This window comes from Scyliorhinus canicula, chromosome 15 (genome assembly GCF_902713615.1).
Source record: "Scyliorhinus canicula chromosome 15, sScyCan1.1, whole genome shotgun sequence".
Classification (NCBI taxonomy): Eukaryota; Metazoa; Chordata; class Chondrichthyes; order Carcharhiniformes; family Scyliorhinidae; genus Scyliorhinus; species Scyliorhinus canicula.
Genome location: NC_052160.1, coordinates 84,706,604 through 84,733,458, shown reverse-complemented (window position 1 = coordinate 84,733,458; position 26,855 = coordinate 84,706,604). Strand labels below are relative to the sequence as shown.

General features: G+C 48.6%; 1 protein-coding gene across 4 annotated transcripts in view; it reads left to right on the top strand.

The window, feature by feature from the left end:
* The window catches only part of LOC119978411 (transcription factor ETV6-like), a 134,234-nt gene that overhangs the window by 93,756 nt on the left and 13,623 nt on the right, over window positions 1-26,855 (top strand). For all 4 annotated transcript variants that reach the window (XM_038820042.1, XM_038820041.1, XM_038820040.1 and 1 more), the window contains 3 exons: window positions 14,415-14,636; window positions 17,301-17,443; window positions 22,424-22,524. In XM_038820042.1, coding sequence (XP_038675970.1) covers window positions 14,415-14,636; window positions 17,301-17,443; window positions 22,424-22,524 — 466 coding nt within the window. The remainder of the gene's footprint in view (window positions 1-14,414; window positions 14,637-17,300; window positions 17,444-22,423; window positions 22,525-26,855) is intronic.

The following is a 26,855-nucleotide window of genomic DNA, read 5'->3' as shown; positions in this document are numbered from 1 at the left end:
CCAACAAAAGTGGGACTCTTCCCCCCCCCCCCCCCCCCCCACACTTTATAGCAGTGATCTCACTGGGCATGCACACAGCCCAAATGCATCTTCCCACTACCCAGGAAAATGGGTGAACATTACTGACGGTGGTTGGGGGGGGGGGGGGGGGGGGGGGGGGTTGGAATACTGTACTGATCAGAGTATGCAGGTCCCACCCTGAACCAATGATAAAAATACACCAGAAACTCTCTATAAAGGGGCTCTTGATGGTGAGGCTCGCTGTATAAAAGGGCAACCTGACGGTGGGGCGCTCTACAAAAGAGTTCCTGACAGTGTGACTCTCTCTAAAAAAGGGTTCCTGATGGTAGGATTCCCTCTATAAGAGGGTTCCTGATGGTGGGACTCTCTCTATAAAAGAGTTCCTGACAGTGTGACTCTCTCTAAAAAAAAAGGGATCCTGATGGTGGGACTCTCTCTATAAAAGAGTTCCTGACAGTGTGACTCTCTCTAAAAAAAGGAATCCTGATGGTGTGACTCTCTCTAAAAAAAGGGATCCTGATGGTGGGACTCTCTCTATAAAAGGGTTCCTGATGGTGGGACTCTCTCTATAAAAGAGTTCCTGATGGACTTCCGGTGGTGGCTATGAAGGAGTAAGTCGCACCTTTGGTGACTCCCGCTCTGGTCGGACGTTTGGACCTTTTCCCCCGATTTTCTACCGGACTTGAATTGTAAAACTGATGACAAAGGCAATTGTTTACTGAATTCCCACATCGGTGCATGAAGAGACGGACTAGAAGTGCTCGGAAAGGCAAAAACAGAAAGACAGGGAAGGCTTGGGCTGAAGCTGCAGCGGGAGACAGCATGGCGGAGGATCGGACCTCTGGCTTGTCGACCCAACGGTCAACGGAGCAGCTGATGCAAGTTATTCAGGAGAGCTATGCTAAGCAGAAACAGCACTGCTTGGACCCGATAAAAGAGTTAATTGAGCAGCTGGAGCTTAGGTTGGACGCCCAAGATCGGGTGCCTTCTCTACCAGAAGGTAGAGAAGGCGCTGGCTGAGCAGAAGGAACATCAAACTGAGGTGGAGTTGGAGGTGGGGATGCTGAGAGACTAGCAGAAGAAGCTCCTGGAGAAGGTGGAGGACCTAGAGAATAGGTCCCGCCGGCAGAACTTGAGAATCGTTGGGCTCCCGGAGGGGTCCGAAGGAGCAGACGCTGGGGCATACATTGCGGACATGTTTGAGAAGCTGCTGGGGGAAGGGGCATTCTCCCAACCCTTAGAGGTGGACAGAGCTCACAGAGCGCTCACGAGGAAGCCGCAAATGGGAGACCCCCCCCCCCGAGGGCAATGGTGGTGAGATTCCACAGGTACTTGGATAAGGAGCGCATTCTACAGTGGGCCAAGCAGACACGGAGCTGTAAATGGGACAACAGATCCTGCGGATCTACCAAGACCTGAGTGCAGAGGTGGCCAGGAGAGGAGCAGGCTTCAACCGGATTAGGTCAATCCTTTTGCAGAAAAAGATGAAGTTCGGACTGTTGTATCTGGCCCGTCTCTGGGTCATTTACGAGGAACAGCACTTTTATTTCGAGTCGCCTGAGGACGCGCTGGACTTCGCGAAAAGGAAAGGACTGGTGATGGACTGAGAACATTTGAACTTTGCTGCAACGTTCATGTTTTTTTCTTTTTTTTTTCTGTTCTTTTAAAAAAAAGTTTCTCGTTTTTCGTTTTGTGGAAGCTGTTTTGTAATGCCTTTTGCATCGATTTGAGACCAGCGGTAGAGCTGAGTGAGTTAAGGTTTTCATTTACACTGTTGGGAAATGGAGATGTACTTGTTTAGATCTTGGTGTTTTTCTGTCGGGCAATTACGTGGGGATTGTTTGATGTTGGAGTATGTTTGTGAGAGTGGGGGGAAGGGTGGGGAGGGAACAATAGGTGGGAGACTATCTGGCGCCAGGGATGGGGGCCGCCAAGCTAGCTGGGCGGGCTAGCTAATGGAAGCGCAGTGGGGGGGGGTGCATATGTTCGGTTTATTAAAGGGGTTGGGTAACAGAGTGTTGTTACTCTGTAGGGGGGAGGGAGTAAATGTTCTGCTGACGAGGGAGGGACCTGTGCTCAGGGACATGGATGAGGTTGGGGGGCAGAAGCTGCCCGGGGCGGACCAATGGAGGCATGGAGCATGGGCTGGAGGCAGGCCCAAAAATGGGGATGGCTGATCGGCGGAGGGGGGGGGCAATGAGTCCCCCAACTAGGCTGATCACCAGGAATGTTCGAGGGTTAAATGGGTCGGTCAAGAGGGCACGTGTGTTCGCGCATCTTAGGGGACTGAAGGCGGACGTGGTAATGTTGCAGGAGACGCACCTTAAAGTAGCTGACCAGATCAGATTGAGGAAAGACTGGGTCAGTCAGATCTTTCACTCGGGCCTAGACTCAAATACTAGAGGGGTCGCAATCCTGATCAATAAGCGGGTTGTTTTTGAGGCAGGGAGAATAGTCTCGGACGTGGGAGGTTGGTACATTATAGTCAGTGGGTGACTGGAGGGGGTGCAGGTGGTATTAGTAAATGTGTATGCGCCAAATTGGGATGACGTGGAGTTTATAAAGAGGATGCTGGGGAAGACTCACACAAGTTGGTAATGGGTGGGGGACTTTAACACAGTTATTGATCCTGGCTTGGACCGGTCAAGCTCGAAAACGGGCAGGGTGCCAGCAATGGCAAAGGAACTAAAAGGGTTAATGGAGCAGAATGGGGGGGGCGGGGGGGGGGGGGGGGGCGGGGGGGATCAATGGAGATTTGGGCAGCCGAGGGTGAAGGAGTTATCCATCTACTCACACGTGCATAAAGTGTACTCCCGGATTATCACTTTGTTGACCCGTTTAAAAAAGGACCGCGGAATAAAGATGGGGAGACATTGAAACACGATCAGGAATCTCGGGAGGACCGTCATCTTCACCGTCTGCACCCTCCCAGCCAGTGACTAAGGAAGCAGGTCCCATCTCTGAAAATCATCCTTCATTCGATCTACCAGTCGGGCCAGATTTAATTTATGCAGCCAGTCCCATTCCCGCGCTACTTGAATGCCTAGGTACCTAGGTACCAACAGATGCGGGACTTCCGAGGTAAACAGGTGTCAACCTTCCCGCTCCTACCGCTAAGGGGAATTCAGGCAGGGTAGTTTCCAGGGGGTGGGTAGGAGAAGGGAGCGTCTCTGACATCTACAAGGAACTTATGGGGTCAGAGGAGACGCAGACCGAGGAGCTGAAGCGCAAGTGGGAGGAGGAGCTGGGAGAAGAGATAGAGGATGGTCTATGGGCAGATGCGTTGAGTAGAGTCAACACGTCCGCAACATGTGCCAGGCTCAGCCTGATACAATTCAAGGTCGTTCATTGGGCTCACATGACAGTGGCCTGGATGAACAGATTCTTTTGGGTGGAAGACAGGTGTGCAAAATTTACGGGAGGACCAGCAAACCATATCCACATGTTCTGGACATGTCCGAAGCTTAGGGGATTCTGGCAGGGGTTTGCAGATGTCATGTCCACGATGTTAAAAACAAGGGTGGCACTGAATCCAGAGGTGGCAATTTTCAGGGTGTTGGAAGACCCGGGAATCCAGGAGGAGAAAGAGGCAGACATAGAACATAGAACATAGAACAGTACAGCACAGAACAGGCCCTTCGGCCCTCAATGTTGTGCCGAGCCATGATCACCCTACTCAAACCCACGTATCCACCCTATACCCGTAACCCAACAACCCTCCCCTTAACCTTACTTTTTTTATTAGGACACTATGGGCAATTTAGCATGGCCAATCCACCTAACCCGCACATCTTTGGACTGTGGGAGGAAACCGGAGCACCTGGAGGAAACCCACGCACACAGGGCGAGGATGTGCAGACTCCACACAGACAGTGATCCAGCCGGGAATCGAACCTGGGACCCTGGAGCTGTGAAGCATTTATGCTAACCACCATGCTACCCTGCTGCCCCTAATGCTAGACGTTCTGGCATTTGCTTCCCTGGTAGCCCGGAGACGGATACTATTAGCTTGGAGCGACTCAAAGCCCCCGTAGTCGAAGACCTGGCTATCGGACATGGCTAGCTTTCTCTGTTTGTGGAAAATCAAGTTCGCTTTGAGAGGGCCACTGTTAGGGTTCGCCCAGAGATGGTAACCATTCGCGGAAAATTAATCGTCAGCAGAAGGCGGGGGGGGTTTTGTTTAGTTTAGACTAGGGGGGTCAATAAAGGTGGGACCTGTAAGGGAGGCTTTTGCACTATGTTTATTGTTTCATGTACATTGTTTATTTTGTTGTTGTGCCAATACCAAAAATACTTCAATAAAATGTTTATTAAAAAAAAGGGCTCCTGATGATGGGACTCTCTCTATAAAAGGGCTCCTGATGATGGGACTCTCTCTATAAAAGGGCTCCTGATGATGGGACTCTCTCTATAAAAGGGCTCCTGATGATGGGACTCTCTCTATAAAAGGGCCGGCTTTTATGCACCAGATTCATGAGCCCCAGCTTCCAGGTCACTGCGCCTCAGCTGGGGAGCTTGTATTCCAACCTTGATGCCAACACCTTTGCCAATAGCTTGGCACTTACATTCAGCAGCGATATGGGCCTCTATGACCCACATGCCACCATTTTCTTGTTCTTCTTTAGTGGCAACGAGATGGAAACCTGCCCCATCGTTTGCGGCAAGACACCCCTACCTATCGCATCCTGAAACATTCCCACCATCAACGGCGCCAGCTTGTCCTTAATTTCTTATAAAATTCAACTGGCAACCCTTCGGGCCCTGCCACCTTCCCTGCCTACATTCTCCCAATCGCCTCCTTCACCTCCTGCTCCTCCACTGGCCCCTCCAATCCTGCTCTATTCTCCTCGCCCAGCTTTGGATACTCCAACCCGATAAAGAATTCCCTCATCCCTCGGTGGCTCCGACCAATACAGGTCCCTATCAAACTCCTCAGATACTTTATTAATTTGCTTTGTGGCCACCACCAGCTTCTCCGTTCTATCCCGTACCCGAACTATCTCCCTCACTGCTGCCTCCCTCGGGAGCTGGCCGACGTGATATAAATCCTGCCTTCTCCCCAAACTCGTCGACTTCGCCCTTCGCAACTGGCGCACCGCTTTCCCCATCGACAATTGTCCGAACCTCATCTGCAACTCCTTCCTCTTGGCCTGGAGACTGGCCCCCGCATATCTCCCATCCACCTCCAAAATCTCCTCTATCAGTTTTTGACTTACCTCCCTCTCCTCCCGATCCACCTTAGGCTTGAACAAGATCAGCTCCCCCCTGCCATGGTACTTTTTCAAGAAGAGATCTTGTTTCTTCTCCACCTTCCCACCTAGATCCAATATTGGGAAATGTTAAGCTTAGACAGGTTTGTACACTTCGGCCCATCAGTAATTCTGTGGTGTTACCCGGTCGTCCTATGCTGTGTGGTCCGATAGTTGAACAAGAATTGTGCCAGTTTTGTCTCAACTGACCCTGTGGCTTGTTCTTGCCCCTCTTGAAAGTCTGCACCACCCTCCCAGCCAAGCTGGTACGGGACGGTCCAAATATGTTTCACTCCATTCACCTGCATGTACTTCAATCAAGAATTCTTTGCTGGTGAAAGGGTGACCATTATTGGTAACGAGCAGCTCCAGGATACCATGGACGCTGAACAACTGACATAGCTTCTATCTGGTGTCCCATGAAGTGGTGGACGGCATCCGTAAACGTCCATCTATATTGAGTGGACGTCAACGGGTATTAGGAACATTGACCCTCAGAAAGGCCTGGCAAAGTCGGTATGTAACCGCACACTGGGCTGGCTTGGCCACTCCCAGGGGTGGAGTAAGACTGATGGTGGGAGCTTTTGATGCTTTTGGCACACATACACTGCTTCACCAACTTCTCGATGTTACCTTCGAACCCTGGGCACCACATGTAGCCCCTGGTGAGCATCTCATTTTGGACACCTCTATGCAGGTCCTGCAGGATGGATTTCCTGTGCTGCCTCAGAACGTCTACACGGTTCCCCACAGGAGAATGCAGTCTTCAACACTAAGCTCCTGTTGCTTGGTTGTGAAAACCCGCAGTTCTTCAGGCAGTTTCCCCTGTAGTCCCCCATGAAGGACGACGTGGTGCAACTTTGCAAACGTAGGATCCTTTTGTGTCCCCAATGAGAGTTGACTCTGTCCATAAAAGGAGTCCCTGATAGTGAGGCTCTCTCTGTAAAAAGGGGTCTTGATGGGTTGACTTTCTCTACGAAAGGGGTCTCTGATAATGAGGCTTTCTCTATACAATGGGTTCCTGATGGTGATCCTCTCTCCAAACAAGGGGTCCCTGATGGTGATGCTCTCTGTATAAAAGGGGTCCCTGGTGACGAGACCCTCTCTATATAAAAGGGGTCCTGATGATGGGACCTTCTGTATAAAAGGGGTCTCTGAATGTGAGGCTCTCTCTATAAAATGGATCCATGATAATGGTACTCCATAAAAGGGGTCCTGGTGAAGAGATTCTCTCTATAAAAGTATTCTGTTCAGATTAGTGAATGTGGAAAACTCTTCGCTCATGAACAGCGCTTCGTTGCCACTCACCAGGACTTCAGGGATCCCGTGAGGGCTGAACAAGCACCTCAGCTTCTCGATGGTGGCCTTTGATGTAGTTGAGATCATTTTACAATGTCAAGCCATTTCAAGTGAGTGGAAGTCCACAATGATGAGAAACATGGACCCCATAAAAGGCCTGGCGCAATCGGCACGCAGACCCACCCAGGGACTCCCTGACCATTCCCAGGGATAGAGGTAGGCCACCGCCTGCAGTCTGTGAGGCACTCCAAACCCACTCTTGGTGCTCCTGACATGCCAGGCAATTATGTACAACTCGTTCTATGTTCCCATCGATGCCAAGCCACCAGTCGTAGTTTCAAGCCAGCATCTTCATTTTCGAGGCGCCTGGGTGGCCACTGTGTAGATCCTTTAAGAGAGACTCCTGACCCTGCAGTGGGATGACCATGCGAGCCTGTCACAGGATGATACCATCCTTCACGCTTAGCTCTTGGTTCTTCGTGCTTCTGGGTGTAGGGCTGCTGGGGAGGTTCCCTGTAATCCACCATTTAATGCCCAACGGGCACCACGGTAGCATGGTGGTTAGCATAAATGCTTCACAGCTCCAGGGTCCCAGGTTCGATTCCCCGCTGGGTCACTGTCTGTGCGGAGTCTGCACGTCCTCCCCGTGTGTGCGTGGGTTTCCTCCGGGTGCTCCGGTTTCCTCCCACAGTCCAAAGATGTGCGGGTTAGGTGGATTGGCCATGCTAAATTGCCCATAGTGTCCTGAAAAGTAAGGTTAAGGGGGGGGTTGTTGGGTTACGGGTATAGGGTGGATACGTGGGTTTGAGTAGGGTGACCATGGCTCGGCACAACATTGAGGGCCGAAGGGCCTGTTCTGTGCTGTACTGTTCTATGTTCTATGAATCTATGAATCTATGACATATGGTGGAGCTTCGCCAATTTAGGATCTCGCCATGTCATTGCTCGAACCTGGACAGCCGTCACCGGCAGAGTATCCATAAAATTCAGTGTCGCCACAACTTCATCCACCAACAACTTCTTTTTTGTGTCGTTATTTATTCCATAAACAAGCCTATCCCTCAACATTTCCGAAAGGGACAGCCTGAACTCGCAGTGCTTCACCAGCCATCCGGGGCGGGTCAAAAAGCCAGTTACCGACTCACCCAGAGGCCGCACAGTCGTATTGAACCTATAACGTTAGGTTATAACAGAAGGATTCGGATCAGAGTGTTCAGCCACTCATGCAACCAACTCATCAAATGACTTGGATATCCAGAGCAGCTGGGTCGATAAGGCTCTTTATAATCCCAAAGATCAGAGTCTGAGGCCATCAGAAGAGTCACTTTTTGTTGGTCTTCAACCAAAATGCCATTGGCCTGAAAGAGGTACCAAAATGCCCATTCCATGTATTGGCCCTAGTCTTTCAGGCCCACCTCGATGATCTATAACTGATCAAATAGCAGCTTTTTGAACCTTAAATCCTCACGTTGCGGCACAGTAGTCATCCGTGGAGGCTGGGCAGCTTGAAAACTGAGTCCAGAGTTTCCTTTTTTCCTCGTCGCCTATGGCCAAGGAAGCCAGCAGTAGGATGGTTCAAGATTTATTTTACTTCAAACATCATAAACATCATTAGCTGTGTACAATCATAGGCTAACTGGCCGGTGCACGCTCAGGCCGACTTTTTTTTAAATAAACACTTTATTGAGGTATTTTTGGTATTATAGCAACAACAAAATATACAATGTACATGAATCTATAAACATCGTGCAAAAGACGACTCCCTCCTTTACAGGTCCCACCTTCATTAACCCCCTACTCTAAATGAAACTAACCCTCCAGCCCCCCCTCCCCCCCCCCCCCCCCCCCCCCCCCCCACTCTTCTCCTGACATTATTTTCCACAAAGAAGTCGACGAATGGTTGCCACCTCCGGGAGTACCCCAACATTGATCCTCTCAAGGCGAACTTGATTTTCTCCAAGCAGAGAAATGTCTGATAGCCACGTCTCCGACTTCGGGGGCTTTGAGTCCCTCCAAGCTAATAGTATCCGTCTCCGGGCTACCAGGGAAGCAAAGGCCAGAACGTCTGCCTCTTTCTCCGCCTGGATTCCCGGATCTTCCGACACCCCAGAAATCGCCACCTCTGGATTCGATGCCACCCTTGTTTTTAACATTGTGGACATGACATCTGCCAAAATCCCCTAAGCTTTGGACAAGCCCAGAACATGTGGACATGGTTCGCTGGTCCTCCCGCACACTTTATACACTTGTCTTCCACCCCAACAAATCTGCTCATCCGGGCCACTGTCATGTGAGCCCAATGAACGACTTTGAATTAAATCAGGCTGAGCCTGGCACATGTTGTGGATGCGTTGACTCTACTCAACACGTCGCCCATAGACCATCCTCTATCTCTTCTCCCAGCTCCTCGGTCTGCATCTCCTCTGACCCCATAAGTTCATATAAATATCAGAGACGCTCCCCTCTCCCACCCACCCTCTGGAAACTACCCTGTCCTGAATCCCCCTTGGTGATAGGAGCATGAAGGTTGACACCTGTCTACATAGGAAGTCCCGCATCTGTTGGTACTGAATTCGTTTCCCCTCGCCAACCCAAACTTCTCCTCCAGCTCCCTCATACTCAGAAAGCTCCCCTCTATAAACATATCCCCCATCCTCTCAATCCCTGCTCTCTGCCATATCCGGAATCCCCTATCCATACTTCCCAAGCAAACCGGTGATTATTACAGATTGGGGACCAGACCGATACTCCCTCTGCTCCTACATGTCTCCTCCTTTGCCCCCAGACTCTCAGGGCCGCCACCACCATGGGGCTGGTGGACTATCGTGCCGGCGGGAACAGCAGAGGCGCTGTTATCAACGCTCCCAGACTGGTGCCCTTGCATAAAGCCATCTCCATAAGCTCCCATACCGACCCTCCCCTACCTCACCACTTCCTGATCATGGATTCTCTGAGTTCATTGCGATTACTACCTCCACCTCCCTACCTTCCAGGGGCATTGTAATCACGTTTGATAGCCTGCTTATATTGACCACCAACTGCCTACCCTTAACAGACCCGTCTGGCCCACCCCAATAACATCCTGAACACAATCCTCACTCCTGGGGGACAACATTTTGGCCAGCAGTTAGGTGTCCACATTCAACAAGGATATCGGCCTGTAGGACCCATACAGCTCCAGGTTCTTCTCCCGCTTCTGGATCAGCAAAATCATGGCCTGTGACATCATCGGGGGCTGCACCCCTCTCTCCTTACCTCATTGAACATCCTCATCAACAACGGTCCCAATATCCCAGAGAACTGTTTAGAGAAGTCCACTGCGTACCCGTCTGGCGCGAGGGCTTTACCCGACTGCATGGCCTTCAGACCCTCCACTATCTCTTCCAACCCGATCGGAGACTCCAGCCCTTCTACCAGCTCCCCATCCACCTTTGGGATATTCAGCCCCCCACTAAGAATTGCCTCATCCCTCCGGCCCCGTTGGGGGTTCCGGCCCATACAGCCTCCTGTAAAAATCCTTAAATGCCTTATTCATCCCTGCTGAATCTCCAACCATGTTCCCATCTCCGTCATTTACTTTCCCTATCGCCCTGGCTGCCTCCCTCTTTCTAAGCTGCTGTGGAAGCATTCTGCTGGTCTTCCCTCCATACTCATAGATCGCCCCCCCCCTCGCCTTTCTCAGCTGCTGCACCGCCCTCCCTGTGGTTAACAAGCCGAATTCCGCTTGTAGCGTCCGCCGTTCCTTTAAAGCCCTGCCTCTGGGGTCACTGCAGACCTCCTATCGATCTGTAGTATCTCCTTTACCAGTTGGTCTGTCTCTGCCTTGTCTACCTTCTCCCTGTGGGCCCGTATCGAGATCAGCTCCCCTCTAACCAACGCCTTCAGTGCTTCCCAGACCACCGCTGCTGGTCATTGAACTGCAGGTAGTTCTGAATACCTTTCCTCAGCTGCTCGCACACCCTTTCATCAGCTAAAAGACCCACATCTAACCTCCAGTGCAGGCGCTGGTTACTATCTTTACTAATCTGCATGTCAACCCAGAGTGGAACATGGTCTGAGATTGTGATCGCCGAGTACCCCGTGTCCACCACCCCCGTCAGTAAAGGCCTGCTAAGAGTAAAGAAAATGATCCGGGAGTACATTTTATGCACATGAGAGTAGAAGGAGAACTCTTTCACCCTCGGCGGCCCAAATCGCCATGGATCCACCCCCCCCCCCCCCCCCCCCCCCCCCCCCCCCCACCCCCCCAATCTGCTCCATGAACCCTTTTAGTCCCTTTGCCATTGCTGGCACCCTGCCCGTTTTCGAGCTTGACCGGTCTCAGCCAGGATCAATAACTGTGTTAAAGTCCCCCACCCATTACCAACTTGTGTGAGTACAGGTCCGGTATCTTCCCCAGCATCCTCTTTATAAACTCCATATCATCCCAATTTGGCGCATACACATTTACTAATACCACCTGCAGCCCCTCCAGTTTCCCACTGATCATAATGTACCGACCTCCCACATCCGAGACTATTCTACCCGCCTCAAACACCACCCGCTTATTGATCAGGATTGCGACCCCTCTAGTATTTGAGTCTAGGCCCGAGTGAAAGATCTGACTGACCCAGTCTTTCCTCAATCTGATCTGGTCAGCTACTTTAAGGTGCATCTCCTGCAACATTACCACATCTGCCTTCAGTCCCCTCAGATGCGCGAACACGCGTGCCCTCTTGACCTGCCCATTTAGCCCTCGAACATTCCTGGTGATCAGTCTAGTTGGGGGGCTCATTGCCCCCCCCCCCTTTGCCAATCAGCCATCCCCTTTTTTAGGCCATCTTCCAACCCGTGCTCCGCGCCTCCACCAGCTCGCCCCCAGGCAGCCTCCGCCCCCAACCTCCCCTCTGTCCCTCAGCACCAGTCCCTCCCTCGTCAGCACAACATTCCCCCCCTCCCCCTCAGTAACAACACAATGTAACTCAATCCCTTTAATAAACCTAACATATGCATACCCCCCACTACGATTCTGTGAGCTAGCCCGCCCAGCTAGCTTGGTGGCCCCCATCCCTGGCGCTGAAAAGTCTCCCACCTATTGTGTCCCACCCCCCGCTCATACAGATACATACTCCAGTAACAAAAAAATCCCAACACAATTGGACGACAGAAAAAACAGGAAGAAAAAAGAACGCTAACAAAGATCAAGTAAGAGATCCAAAATCTAAACAAGCACACCTCCATCCCCAATAGTGCAAGTGTAAACCTTAACTCACTCAGCTCTGCCATTGGACCCAAATCAATACAGAAGACATTACAGACCGCTTCCACAAAACGAAAAATGATAAACTTTGTTTTAAAAAGAAACATCCACGTTGGAGCAAAGTTCAAAAGTTCTCAGACCATCACCAGTCCTTTCGTTTTCACGAAGTCCAGCGTGTCCTCAGACTACTCAAAAGAAAAGTGCTGTTCCTCGTACGTGACCCAGAGATGGGCCGGATACAACAGTCCTAACTTCACCTTTCTCTTAAAAAGGATCGACCTGATCTGGTTAAAGCCCGCTCTTCTCCTGGCCATCTCTGCACTCAGGTCTTGGTAGATCCGCAGGATACTGTTGTCCCATTTACAGCTCAGTGTCCGCTTGGCCCACTGTAAAATGCTCTCCTTATCCAGATATCTGTGGAATCTCACCACCATTGCTCTCGGGGGTGGTGGGGGGGGGGGGGGGGGGGGGTCTCCCATTCGCGGCTTCCTCGCGAGTGTTCTGTGAGCTCTGTCAACCTCCAAGGGTCGGGTGAATGCCCCTTCCCCCAGCAGCTTCTCAAACATGTCTGCAATGTATGCCCCAGCGTCCGCTCCTTCGGACCCCTCCGGGAGCCCAACGATTCTCAGATTCTGCCGGCGGGACCTATTTTCTATTTTCTAGGTCCTCCACCTTCTCCAGGGGCTTCTTCTGCTGGTCTCTCAGCATCCCCACCTCCAACTCCGCAGTTTGATGTTCCTCCTGCTCAGCCAGCGCCTTCTCTACTTTCTGGATCGCCCGATCTTGGGCATCCAATCTAAGCTCCAGCCGATCAATTGACTCTTCTATTGGGTCCAAGCAGTCCCGTTTCTGCTTAGCGAAGCCTTCCTGAATAACTTGCATCAGCTGCTCCGTTGACCGCTGGGTCAACAAGCCAGAGGTCCGATTCTCCGCCATGCTATCTCCCGCTGCAGCTTCAGTCCAAGCCTTCTCTGTCTTTCTGTTTCTGCCTTTCCGAGCAATTCTCATCTTTTTCTCCATGCACCGATGTGGGAATTGCCTCTGTCATCAATTTTTCAATTCAAGTCCGGTAGAAATCGGGGTAAAAGGTCCAAAAGTCCGACCAGAGCGGGAGCCACCAAATGTGCGACTTACTCCTTCATAGCCGCCACCGGAGGTCCCTTCATAGCAACCACCGGAAGTCCCTTCATAGCCGCCACCGGAAGTCCCTTCATAGCCATCACCGGAAGCCCCTTCATAGCCGCCACCGGAAGCCCCTTCATAGCCGCCACCGGAAGTCCCTTCATAGCTGCCACCGGAAGCCCCTTCATAGCCGCCACCGGAAGCCCCTTCATAACTGCCACCGGAAGCCCCTTCATAGCCGCCACCGGAAGTCCCTTCATAGCCACCACCGGAAGCCCCTTCATAGCCGCCACCGGAAGCCCCTTCATAGCCGCCACCGGAAGTCCCTTCATAGCCACCACCGGAAGCCCCTTCATAGCTGCCACCGGAAGCCCCTTCATAGCCGCCACCGGAAGTCTCAGGCCAACTTTTATGTTTGGTTTAACGAGCCTCAGCTGGGTGGGCCTCCGGCCCCTACCTGGGAATCGCGTACTCCACGTGCCCCACAGGGAGATCGAGAATGCTTTCCCTGTGGGCCTCGTGGGGTTCTAACAGTATACCTCCTTCTTGTTCTAGTATTAGTTTCCTAACATTGAACCGCTCCTTTCCGTACCATTCCTTTAGCCATGCCTTCTCTTTCCTGACCTGTTGGTCCCCATGCTAGCCAGCTTGTAGATTGGGTATAAAAATGAAATGTGAGTTTATTTGAAAGAATCATCCAGAAATTCCCCTTCCACCTCATGTGGCGGAATGTCTCTTCCTTGTAGGAGCAGGGTTCCTAATCATTTACTGGAGATGTGTAAATCTTGGACTATCTGTCTGTGCCGGCTCCCACATACTACAGTCCCAGCACATTGCTATTTCTAGTTCATTCATTTATTAGTCTTATTTTTCTTCTATGTACTATGACATGAGATGTAGATTATGACCCGAATTCTCCACCGTCGGGATTCTCTTTTCCCACTGGCGGATTTAACAATAAGTTCTTGATTTGATAACATGATAAATTAAAACACTTAACTTGGTTATAAAAGTGGTCCTTTTGTTTGCAAGTGCTACTGGTTTGGTTTGTCAACATTGTCAGACACAGGACTGGAGGTTGTGGTGTGGTGGAGGCAGGTTCTATCGAGGCATTCTGAGAGGGGATTGATGATTATTTGAATGGAAGCAATGTGCAGGGTTATGGGTAGAAGGCACTGAGCCATGATGCTCGTTTGGCAAGTCAGTGCAGACGTGATGGGCCGAATGGCCTCCTACTGCGCCTCACAATTCTGTGATTCTGAATGCCAGCTCTGCAAACATTCTTAATCCTCGTTGGCCAGACAGTGAGATCACTGCTGAGTCACAAGGTGCAGCACTCCCACCTGGGGTATAGAAGTGACTCCGTGGGATGCGGAGGAGAAACGAGGGCAAAAGTACCATTTTCCAAAATGCCCATTGTTGTGCCGTCACCTCATGTCCTTTAAGAAGGTCTCATCAAAGGGTTCTTTTCCTTTTTGATGCAGAAGTGCCTCGAACCATGAACATGGCGCAGTATCAGAAGCCCCTCAGTGCGATGAACACAGCCATGCGGCTCTCCTTCAGCAAGATGAACAGCACAGAGGTGCGCAGGAACGGCCACTGGGAGGAGCCGCTAAACCTCTCAAACAGGGCAGCGGTCAAGAGGAGTCATGTGACATGCTCGCTACCTTCCACATGTCAAACACCAGCCAATGGGAAAATAGCAGGTGAGAGTTTGAACAATGAGGTGGGACTTCAGCATAACAAGTGAGGAGCCCTTAATGTCCACATGATTAGAAGAATGTCATTAATATTCTCTGACATGCTTCTGCTAATTTTACTTGTGTTTACATGAGAGTGAGGCTTAGTTTTCCCAAGGATAAAAAGGTGATCTAAGAGAGGCCAGTGTGATAATGTCTCCAAGGCCTTCTCCTGACAACCATACCCTTTCATTTATATAACACAAAAGACCGCAATTGTGGCTTACAGCGCACAAGTCCAAGCCTGGGGACCCACAGAACACCAGCCCCTGTTGAAGCAGCGGGTTTTAAATTACCGCTGCTCGTTTCCCATTGGATAAGCCTGCTGAATGGGGAAGTTCATATTCCACGCAGGTGATAAGACCGTAAGATATCAGAGCAGAATTAGGCCATTCGGCCCATCGAGTCTGCTCCACCATTCAATCATGCTTGACATGTTTCTCATCCCCATTGTCCTGCCTTGTTTCCGTTAACCCTGATCCCCTTATTAATCAAGAACTTATCTATCTCTGTCTTAAAGATACTCAGTGATTTGGCCTCCACAGCCGACTGCAGCAATGAGTTCCCACAGATTCACCACCCTCTGGCGGAAGAAATTCCTCCTCATTCCTGTTTTAAAAGATCGTCCCTTGAGTCTGAGGCTGTCCTCTCGGTTTCTAGTTGTGGAGCAACAGTGCTGACCACTGTGCTACCGCGCCGCCCATTTGATGGCTGCAGAGTAAATATTCTTTTAAATATGAGACCTTCCTCATATTCTTCTACGAAAAGTGCTATGGGCTTTTTCACGTCCACCTGAGAGAGGTGCTTCAGAGTAATGTCTGATTCAAATGACTGCACCTCTGACAGTGCAGCACTCTCTCAATCCTGGAGTGGAGTACCGGCCTAGGTTTCGCATTCCTGGAGTGGGACTTGAACCTGCGACACTGACTCAGAGGCGTGAATGTTCCACTGAACCATGACTTACCAGGGCTGAAGAATGTCAATCCCCAAGTACCTTATCAGCTACTGGCTGAACAGTTTTCTCAATTATACCTGCTGAGTGTTTTTTCCCCCTGGATAGTAGATGCTTTAAGAAAGGTGAAGCTAACTGCCAATCTCAAATATCATCCTGTCTGAGATCAGCTAATGGTGCAAGAGTGCGCATTGAACCTGCATCTTCCTGGATGTATGATGACCTTGAAGGACATTTGGGGTGGGGGGGGGGGGGGGGGGGGGGGGGGGTGGAATCATCAATAGACCTATTGATGATTCCACCCCCCCCCCCCAGACTCGATGGGCCGAATGGCCTAATTCTGCTGCTATATCTTACGGTCTTATCACCTATTTTATTCTTTCCATCAGCGGCCCTGCACTAGGCAATGCCAGCTGGTCTGAAGTATTATTGGCAAAACTTCCTGTGACTCAAACTGACATTTATCTCATCAACTTCCTCACTTAATTTCTCTCGATATGTCTCACCCTCATTCAGATTTATGCTTTGGCTCCTTCCGACTCTCTTGTATGATGTGATCTTACACATTATCAATGACAGCAACCATTGTTGTGAACTCAAGCCACCTGTGACCGAATGTGCTGCTGTGAGTTAAACATTGTAAAGTACAAAACCATTGTCTACGATGCCCATCACAGATTCTGTCCCTTCACCAGTCACTCAATCCCTCTCCCTGGCAACTGTCAGAGGGGGAACCAGATAATTCCCAACCTCAGTGTCATATTAACCCTAGGATAAGCTTACGACTGCAAACCAGCGGCATTACTAAGAGCTCCTATCTCTGTAACACTGCCTGAATCCACCTCTGCCTCAGCGCATCGGCCGCTCAAATCTTCATTCGCACCCTCATTACCTCTACCATTCCCGTACCAGCCTCCCCGGACAGGCGCCGGAATGTGGCGACTAGGGGCTTTTCACAGTAACTTCATTGAAGCCTACTCGGGACAATAAGCGATTTTCATTTCATTTCTAGTCTCGACTATTCCAGCACAATCCTGGCTCGGCTCCCTCATTCTATTCTGCTTCCTGCTTCTTAACTGATGCCAAGTTCCTTTCATCCATCACCTCTATGCTCCTGGTTAAACAATAATTCTCGTTCTTGCTTTCAAATTCCTCTATGGCATCACCCCACCCTATCTCTGGAATGTCCTTCAACCACAGAAACTGCCAAGTTCTCTGCATCACCACTAATTTTGCACATCCTGGTTTTAATTGCTAAACCATTAGCGACAGGGTCTTCAGTTACTAAGGCCCTAAGCTCTGGAATTCCCTCCCGAAACTCCTCCAACTCTCTTAAGTCTTTTTCCTCCTTTAAGATACTACAAAATCAACCTCTTTGACCAAATGTTTGGTCATCGGATTTTGTGTAAATTGGGTCTGATTTGTAAAATTACCCAAGTCCTGTTATGGAATGTGATCAAGTAATGAAGAATGAGAAAGACAAGATAAGTCAATAAATGAGGAATTGATATTTAGGTTTTGGAAGGTTAAAGGTGAGGAATTTCTGCGTTCAGGCTCTGGGTGAAAATGATCAAGAATAAAAAACCGAGCAATAAGACTGGTTTCACCAGGCTGTGGAGGGAGATTGGAGGAGGGGTTGTGATCCAGTGATAATTCCTGATGAAATGATTTTTGTGCAGACTGCAGGCTGCTCTGGGATTACGTTTATCAGCTTCTGTCTGACAGTCGGTATGAGCAGTTCATCAGGTGGGAAGATGAAGAATCCAAGATCTTTCGTGTAGTGGATCCCAATGGTCTGGCGCGTCTCTGGGGGAATCACAAGGTGAGCAGAGATCAGTTTCTGGGGAAGAATTACATCTACACAAGGGTTGTGCACTTTTTGTCAAAAAGACATTCAACTTATTTTTGATTGAAATTGACAAATTTTCATTGATAAAGCTCGCCTGCTGCACATTCTATCCCAGGAGTAACTTCAGGAAATACATTGTCATGTGAGAGTACCTTTAAGAAATGGGTGTTTATAAATGGGTATGTATATAAATATCTGTAGTGAGAGTACCTTTAAAACATGGATGTTTATTACTGCAGTGATGTCAGAGTGGGTGGAGCAGGGCTGCCTGGCAGCTTTTTACTTTCGTTTTAGGCTGTTTGCTGCAGGGTGTGTTTTAGTTTTGTTTTCAGAGCTGGATAGCAGCAGTCACAGCCAGAAGGTGTATGAATCTCTCTCTGTAATCTAAAGACTGTAAATCGATCCTGGTGATTTAAAACGAATAACAGTAGTGACTTTAACCTGATGTGCTTCTGGTAAAAGGTTTTTTAAGTCTTATGGATGTTAAAAGGAAAGCTTAAAGGATTACTTAGTGTTGTATTCTTTGGGGGTTGTATTTGATTTAATGTTTGCTAAGATGTTCACTGTATGTTTTAAAAAGGTTAACTTGAATTCATAGAATAAAGATTGTTTTGCTTTAAAAAATACATTTCCATTTCTGCTGTACCATACCTGTAGAGTGGGCCGTGTGCTCCACATACCACAATCTATTACAAGTTGTGGGTCAGGTGAACTCCATGATACACTTTGGGGTTCTCTAAACCCAAGCCCATAACACCATGATGAGCCATATTGTTAATTATAGGTTTCCCTGAGAACAACAGCCAAGGTGATGTAGGAAAAGTAGTCTCCATTCACCTGCCGAGTCTTTTCTGCCATTCAACTAAGTAATTTCCCAATCCCTAATTGTTCCTTCAGAAGATGCCTTCTTGAACCGCTGTAGTCCAGGTGGTGTAGTATACCCGAAGTGCTGTTAGGGAGGGTATTCCAGGATTTTGACCCAGCAACAGTGAAGGAAACGTGATATATTTGCAAGTCGGGATAGATACATACATAGATGATAGGAGCAGGAAGAGGCCTTTTGGCCTTTCAAGCCTGCTCAGCCATTCATCACGATCATGGCTGATCATCCAACTCAATAGCCTAATCCTGCTTCCTCCCCATAGCCTTTGATCCCATTCTCCCCAAGTGCTATATTCAGCTGCCTCTTGAATATATTCAAAGTTTTAGCATCAACTACTTCCTGTGGTAATGAATTCCACAGGCTCACCACCTCTTGTGTGAAGAAATGTCTCCTTATCTCTGTCCAAAACGGTTTGCCCTGAATCCTCAGGTCGTGACCCCTGGTTCTGGACACACCCATCATTGATAACATCTTCCTTGCATCTACCCTGTCTAGTCCCGTTATTATTTTATAAGTCTCTATGAGATCCCCCCTCATTCTTCTGAACTTCAGGGAGAACAATCCCAACCTAATCAATCTCTCCTCATATGACAGTTCTGCCATCCCTGGAATCAGTCTGGTAAACCTTCGCTGCACTCCCTCGAGAGAAAGAACATCCTTCCTCAGAGAAGGAGACCAAAACTGCACACAATACTCCAAGTGTGGCCTCACCAATGCCCTGTACAATTGCAGGGTGAATTGTGAGGGGAGGGTGAATTGTGACGAGGATGCAGGGATCCTATAGAAAGATCTGGGCAGGTTGGGCAAGTGGGCAAACCAATGGCAGATGCAGTATAATTTGGATGAATATGTGGTTATTCATTTTGGAAGCAAAAACAGGAAGGCAGATTACTACCTGAATGGTTGAACATCCCTGCTTCTATACTCGACACCTCTTGCAATGAAGGCCAACATACCATTAGCCTTCTTCACCGCCTGCATGCTTACCCTCAGCGAATGGTGCACAAGGACACCCAGGTCCCGCTGCACACTCCCCTCTCCCAATTTACAACCATTCAGGTAGTAATCTGCCTTCCTGTTTTTGGTTCCAAAATGAATAATCTTACACTTATCCAAATTATACTGCATCTGCTGTTGGTTTGCCCACTTACCCAACCTGCCCAGATCTTGCTATAGGATCCCTGCATCCTCGTCACAATTCACCCTCCCCTCACAATTAACCCTCCCATGAGTATGCTGAGTGAATTGAAGGGAAACCTTCAGGTGGTGGGGTTCCCATGTATCTTCCACCTTTGTCCTTGGTGGTAGACGTTGTGGGATTGGAAGGTGCTGCCTAAGGTGGCTAGTTGAGCTTAGTTGGCTGGACAGCTAGTTTGTGGTGTAGAGCGAAGGCAATAGTGGGGCTGGTTCTGGACACACCCATCATTGATAACATCTTCCTTGCATCTACCCTGTCTAGTCCCGTTATTATTTTATAAGTCTCTATGAGATCCCCCCTCATTCTTCTGAACTTCAGGGAGAACAATCCCAACCTAATCAATCTCTCCTCATATGACAGTTCTGCCATCCCTGGAATCAGTCTGGTAAACCTTCGCTGCACTCCCTCGAGAGCAAGAACATCCTTCCTCAGAGAAGGAGACCAAAACTGCACACAATATTCCAGATGTGGCCTCACCAAGGCCCTGTACAATTGCAGGGTGAATTGTGAGGGGAGGGTGAATTGTGATGAGGATGCAGGGATCCTATAGAAAGATCTGGGCAGTGGTGTGGTGTTCAATTCCCACACCAGCTGAGGTTATTCACGAAGGCCCCACTGATGCACTATCAATTACGACGAGACGAGAGTAGAGAGTAATCGAGGCTTTATTAAGCAGAGATGTGTTGCCTCCTGCAGCTGCTGCCGAAATGGCTGCAGCTCGGTGAGCACACACATTTATACTCCGCCTACTGGGCGGAGCCAGCAGGCAGGGGTCTACCCCCGTACCGTAGTACAGGAGCCTTACCATATTACTTCTAATACACGTTTTATACGAACAGTGGTGACTACCACACCCACCTTCTCAACATTGCCCCTTGTGGTAATCACCACTAGCTGTATTATATGTATTACGGTAAGACACATGTACTAGAGGAACATGGGTAAATCCCTGCCTGCTGGCTCCGCCCAGTAGGCAGCATATAAATCTGTGTGCTCGCCGGTGCTGCAGTCATTCTGCTAGCATCTACAGGAGGCACAAGATCTTTGCTCAATAAAGCCTTGATTATTCCACTACTCTCGCCTTTGTGATAATTGATAGTGCATCAGCCCTCGCCTGAGATGCGGTGATTCTCGGGTTAAATCATCACCAGTCAGCTCTTCCTCTCAAAGGGGAAAACAGCCTGTGGTCATCTGGAACTATGGCGACTTTACTTACTTTACTAAGGAGCCTTGAAGATTTTCTACAGTGCATTTTGTGGGTAAAACTATGGACTTGTGGTAAAACGAGTGCATCTTTGCCAATCAATCAGGCTACTTTGACCTGGATGGCATCAAGATTTTTGAGTATTTTTGGAGCCACACTCATCCAGACAAGTGGCAAGTATTCCATGACACTCCTGACTTATGCCTTGTAGATTGTGCACAGGCTTTGGAGAGCCAGGAGGTGAGTTATTCACTGCAGAATTCCCAGCCTTGGACCCGCTCTAGCTGCAGTATTTATATGGCTGGCTCAGTTAATTTTCTGCTCAATGGTAACCTTCAGGATGTTGATGGAAGAGAATTCAGCAATTGCAATGCCATTTGAGTGCCAAGGAGAGTCAGTCATTGCCTGGCCCTTTGAGTGGCGTGAATGTTACTTCCACCTATCAGTCCAACCCTGAATGTTGGTCAAGCCTTTCTGCATTTGGACACGAATTGCTTCAGTACAGGAGTCATGAAAAGTGCTAAACATTGTGCATTCAGCTGCGAACATCCCCAATGTTGACCTTATGTTGGATGGAAGATGAAGATGTTTGGACAGCAATGATATTTTGAAACAGGATGATTGACCTCCAGCAACCACAGCCATCTTCCTTTGCACCAAATATAATTCCAGCCAGCAGAGAGTTTTCGCCCTGATCCTCATTGACTCCAGTTTTGTTAGGGTTCTTTGATGCCATACTCAGTCACCTGCTGCCTTGATGTCATAGACATTCACTCTCACCTCACCTCTGGCATTCAGTTTTTCTTTTCATGTTTGGACCATGAGATCAGGAGCTGAGTGACCCTGGCGGAACGTAAACTGGGTGTCAGTTAGCAGGTTATTGCTTAGTTAGAGCCACTTCACAGCACTGTAAATGATCCCTTCCATCACTTTACTGATGATAGAGTGTAAACTGATAGGGCAAGAGTTGGCCAGCTTAGATTTGTCCTGCATTTTGTGGACAGGACATACCTGGGCAATTTTCCACATTGATAGTTAAAGGCCAATGTTGTAGCTGTACTGGAACAGCTTGGCTAGTGACCCGGCTTGCTCTGCAGCGCAGGTCTGCAGTACAACTGCCAGGATGTTATCAACAACCGTGGCATTTACTGTATCCAGTGTCTTCAGATGTTTCCCTCTTGTTGGTTCCCTCACCGCCTTCTGCAGTCCCGATCTGGCAGCTAAGTCTTTCATGATTCGGGCAGCTAGGTCTGTAATGGCAACCAAGCCACTCTTGGTGATGGACATTGAGTCTCCCAACCAGAGTGCCATTTGTGTCCTTGGCATTCTCAGGGGTTCTTCCAAGTGGTATAATGAAGGAACACTGATACACCAGCTAAGGGAGGGTTGGTGATGATAAGCAACAGGAGGTTTCCTCATCCATATTTGACCTAATGTCATTAGATTTTGTGATTCTGCAGTCAATGTTGAGGACTCCCAGGATCCCTCACTCCAGACTCTGTCTGCCATCTCTGGTAGGTTGGTCCTGCCAGTTTAGAGAGAGGGTCCATGCACTGTGAAACAAGATTAAATGGGTGAGACCAATCCATGATAGTCAGAGTGAACATGGGCTGAAATTGATTCATCCATGTTTCTGTTTTTGAAAGATATTTCTTTGCTTCCACCCAGAACCGAGCAAATATGACATACGAGAAGATGTCAAGAGCTCTACGGCACTATTACAAACTAAACATCATCAGAAAAGAACCTGGCCAGAAACTGGTCTTCAGGTGAGTGAGACTGAGGCACCTCGTCTACACCGTCAAGGGCCAAGGGTCACGGTTTTGACCATGGTTACTTCATAGGCGTGGTCACAGCTGCTAAATCCCACGCGGGTGAGACTTGGACTCTATGTTAACGACATAAACAAACTAGTCTGAATGATTCAGTGAAGTGATGAGTAAAGTACACCCCGAACCATGGGGAGACAGCAGAGCTCAGGAAGGGAGTGCAGTGTGGGTGAGAGCCTGCTCCTTAACCCTCCTACCTGCAGCATGCACAGGATGTCTCAAAGTGTTTCATGGTCAATTAAGCACCTTTAAAGTGTAATTACTTTTTAAATGTAGGAAACACAGCAGTCAATGTACACCGCAAGATCCCACAAAAAGCAAAGTGATAATGAACAGATAATCTGTTTTTGTGATTGTAATGGCTTGTGACACTTCACTGGATCCTTTCAGTAACAGCAAAGGGGGTTTATTAACATGAGGCAAAGACAACTTTACACAGGCACAAAGCGACGATGATCAAATGTCATGTGAGTGTCCCTTTCAGAAATGTTTTGTCATCACATGGCTTCAGTGATGTCATTGTGTGAGTGGCGCTGGGCTGTGGCTCTGAGTTTTTACTTTCGTTTTGGTTTGGGCTTGTTTATGGCTCTGAGTTTTTTGCTTTCGTTTCCACATTTGGCTGCTGGATTCAGAAGGGTCTTCAGTTTAAAAGCTGTTTCCAGATTACTTGATAACTTAAAAATGATAACTGTTTTCTGGAAGAATTTCAAACCTGCAGTTTTGGACAGGAAACAAGAAGTACCTATACCAGATCTTGAGTGCTGTGTGCTGGGTAACACCTTTGAAAAGGGTTTTCTGGTTTATGGGATCTTGTTATCAAATTGGAACAGTTAAAGGGGGAAATTTATTATGAGTTATACATAAGAGTACTGTAGCTGTGTGGGGTATTCATGTTGGTAGTTGATAAAAATGCTTACTGTGTGTGTTTATAAAAATGTTACCTAAATTCAGAGAATAAACTTTGTTTTTGATTAAAAGTGCTTAAGGCCTCTGTTGACTAACACCTGAAAGATAGGCCCTTGTGCTCCTTGTAACCAAAATTAATAAACAGTTGTGGATCAGGTGAACTCCATGATATATTTTAGAGTTTTCTAAACTCTGACCCATAACACAAGTCTTAACTCTCTGGCTCCGGGGTCCACACTGCCAGACCCCTGCTCCCAGGGCCCAGCACTGCCTCTGGTTCTGTGTGATTGGCCCTGAGCCGGTCACGTGGACCGTGACGGCTCGCCTCTTAAAGGGGCCACACGATGACAGTGATGATAATGGGGAATAAATATTTGCCAGGACATCAGAATATTCCTCTGCTCTTCCTCAGAATAGTACCATGGAAGCTATTACATCTACCTCCAGAGGGCAGAGAAGGCCTCAGCTTTAATGTCTCATCCACAAAATGGCACCCGCAACAGTTCAGTAATCCCTCAGTGTGCTCCCTACAGTGGAGTGCCAGCTTTAATTATTGTTCTCAAGCCCTGGAGTGGGACTTGAACTCAGAAGCTTCTGAGTTAGAAGCCAGAATGTTCCCGCCATAGCCTCAGCTAATGGAAGTGGTGATCTAAACCCAGTTGCACTTCAATGTCCCAGTAAGCCAGCAGTTGTCACGGTGCCACACAGTGAGTGATGACAGTATGCTTTAATCATTGTTTTCAGACTTTGATGGTAGATCGTAGCTCCCTTTGAGGATGATATGTGAATTTTAATTGTTTTATAAAACTGCACCACGTCTTTATGAATATCTGTCCAGTAAAAATGTCTGCGTGAGTTTCCTCCGGGTGCTCCGGTTTCCTCCCACAGTCCAAGGATGTGCAAGTTAGGTGGATTGAACATTCTGAATTTCCCCTCAGTGTACCCGAACAGGGCCGAATGGCCTCCTTTGGAACTGTAAATTCGCTGATTTTATGAACAAACTGTTGGCATTCCAATCTTCAAACAGCATTAGCAAGGGTATAAAACCATAATAACTTTGAGACACTAGAGAGGCAGCTACTTCCAGCAAACAATCACAGAATTAATCAGGGATTTTGAATCCAAGTGATATCCATGCACCTCTGGTAGGATCCTCGAGGTGGGATTAGATGCTGCTTTGGTCCTACATAGTTATGGGATTGCACAGATTAGCCAATTACCCGCCTGCTGATACAGCGGTTAACTCTTGCTGGGATACATGGCGTGTTTTCTGACTGTTGCCTACTGATGCAAGAGATTTTTTTTTTAAATTTATTTTTGCGGGATGTGGGCTTCGCTGGCTACGCCAGCATTTGTTGCACATCTCTAATTGCCTTTGAGAAGGTGGTGGTGAGCTGCCGCCTTCAACCGCTGCAGTCCCTAAGGTGTAAGTACAACCAGTGTGATAATAGGGAGGGAGTTCCAGGATTTTAACCCAGCGACAGTGAAGGAATGGCAATTAATTTCCAAGTCAGAATGGTAAGTGACTTGAACCTCCAGGTGGTGGGGTTCCCAGGTATCTGCTGCTCTTTGTCCTTCTAGATGGTAGTGCTCGTGGGTTTGGAAGGTGCTGCCCGAGGATCCTTGATGAGTTCCTGCAGTGAACCTTGTAAACGGTACAAAAACAGAAAATGTTGGAAAAATGTAGTAGGTCTGACAGCGCCTGCGGAGAAAGAAGCAATCTAATGTTTTGAGTCTGGATGACTCTTTGTCAAAGCTGTGTAAACAGTACACATGATTGCTACTGTGAGTTGGTGGTGGAGGGAGTGAATGTGGGTGGGCTGCTTTGTCCTGGATGGTGTTGAGCTTCTTGAGTGTTGTTGGAGCTGCTCTCATCCAGACAAATGGAGAGTATTCCGTCACGCTCCTGACTTGTGCCTTGTAGTTTGTGCACAGGCTTTAGGGAGTCAGGAGGTGAGTTACTCGCTGCAGGATTCCTAGCCTCTGACCTGCTCATGTAGCCACAGAATCACATGAATGCAGCTATCAATCTATTCAATTTCATACTACTTTAAAAATAAAAAGGTAAAATATCATGAACTAAAAAGAGAAAATGCAGGAAACACTCAGCAGGTCTGGCAGCAGCGGTGGAGAGAGAAACAGAGTTAATGTTTTGAGTCCTTGGGAGTCATATGTGATGTGTTATCTGTGTTGGTGTAACAGCGACTGCAACTGGATGCAGTAAAATGAGAAACAGGCTTCCGACACAGGAGATGGCCCAACACTGTTTTATTGAACCTGTTGATTGCTGTACATAATCTGCTGTGGGTTGACACTCTATTAACCTAACTGATAACCTCCTACTGGCTTGACCAGACTAGCTCTCTATCACATGGTGATTGTCCTGTACACTGCGACTATCTCCCTAGCTGTGTCCTGTGAGAGAGGGAGAGCCTTAATGCCCTGTGAGCTTTATAGTGGTGGTGTCCTATCTGGTGATTGATTGTTCTGTGTCGTGTGTGTTCATTGGTTATCCTATGTGTCAATCACTGCCTGTCTGCATCTCATGATATACATGAGTGGATATTATGACATCTCCCCCTTTTAAAATAAATTTTGGAACGTGGCTGTATATGCATGCATAACTATGTACAAGTGGGGAATGAATGAACATATGTACATGGGAAGGTGTCTATCGTACAGATACAGAGCAAACTGAACAAAATTTACAAGATTTAAGTTTATAGATTCAGTCTTTGTGATCGGCGACAAATTCTTGTCGATCGCCACAGAGGTAGAGGGGGGGACGCCGGCACCTGGACAGGCGGGATGGCTGCCATCTCGGTGGCCTTGGGGATAGGTGGGATCGCTGCCAGATCGGTGGCCTTGTGGACAGGTGGGATTGCTGCCAGATCGGTGGCCTCATGGTGCAAGATGTCCGGAGGAGACATGATGACATGCGGAGAAGTGAGGTCGGGTGATGGGCATGGAACTTTACGCAGCGCCCTCCTGTTGAGCCGTAAAATGGAGCCATCAGCCATTTGGACAACGAAAGACCTGGGAGCAGCCTGCTTGACAACAACTGGGGCTGACCAATCTCCCTCAGGCAGCTGAACGCAAACAACATCGTCTGGAGCCAGCACAGGCAGATCCGTGGCATGAGCATCATACGTGATCTTTTGCTGGTCCCTGGATCGCTGCACCTTCTGCAGCACCGTGAGGTGGTCAAGGTCTGGAACATGGATGGCTGGAACAGTCGCCCTCAGTTTGCGGTTCATGAGCAATTGCGCCGGAGACAAACCAGTCGACAGAGGGGTTGCCCTGTATGCCAATAGCGCCAAGTTGAAATCCGAGGCTGAGTCTGCAGCCTTGCACAGCAACTGCTT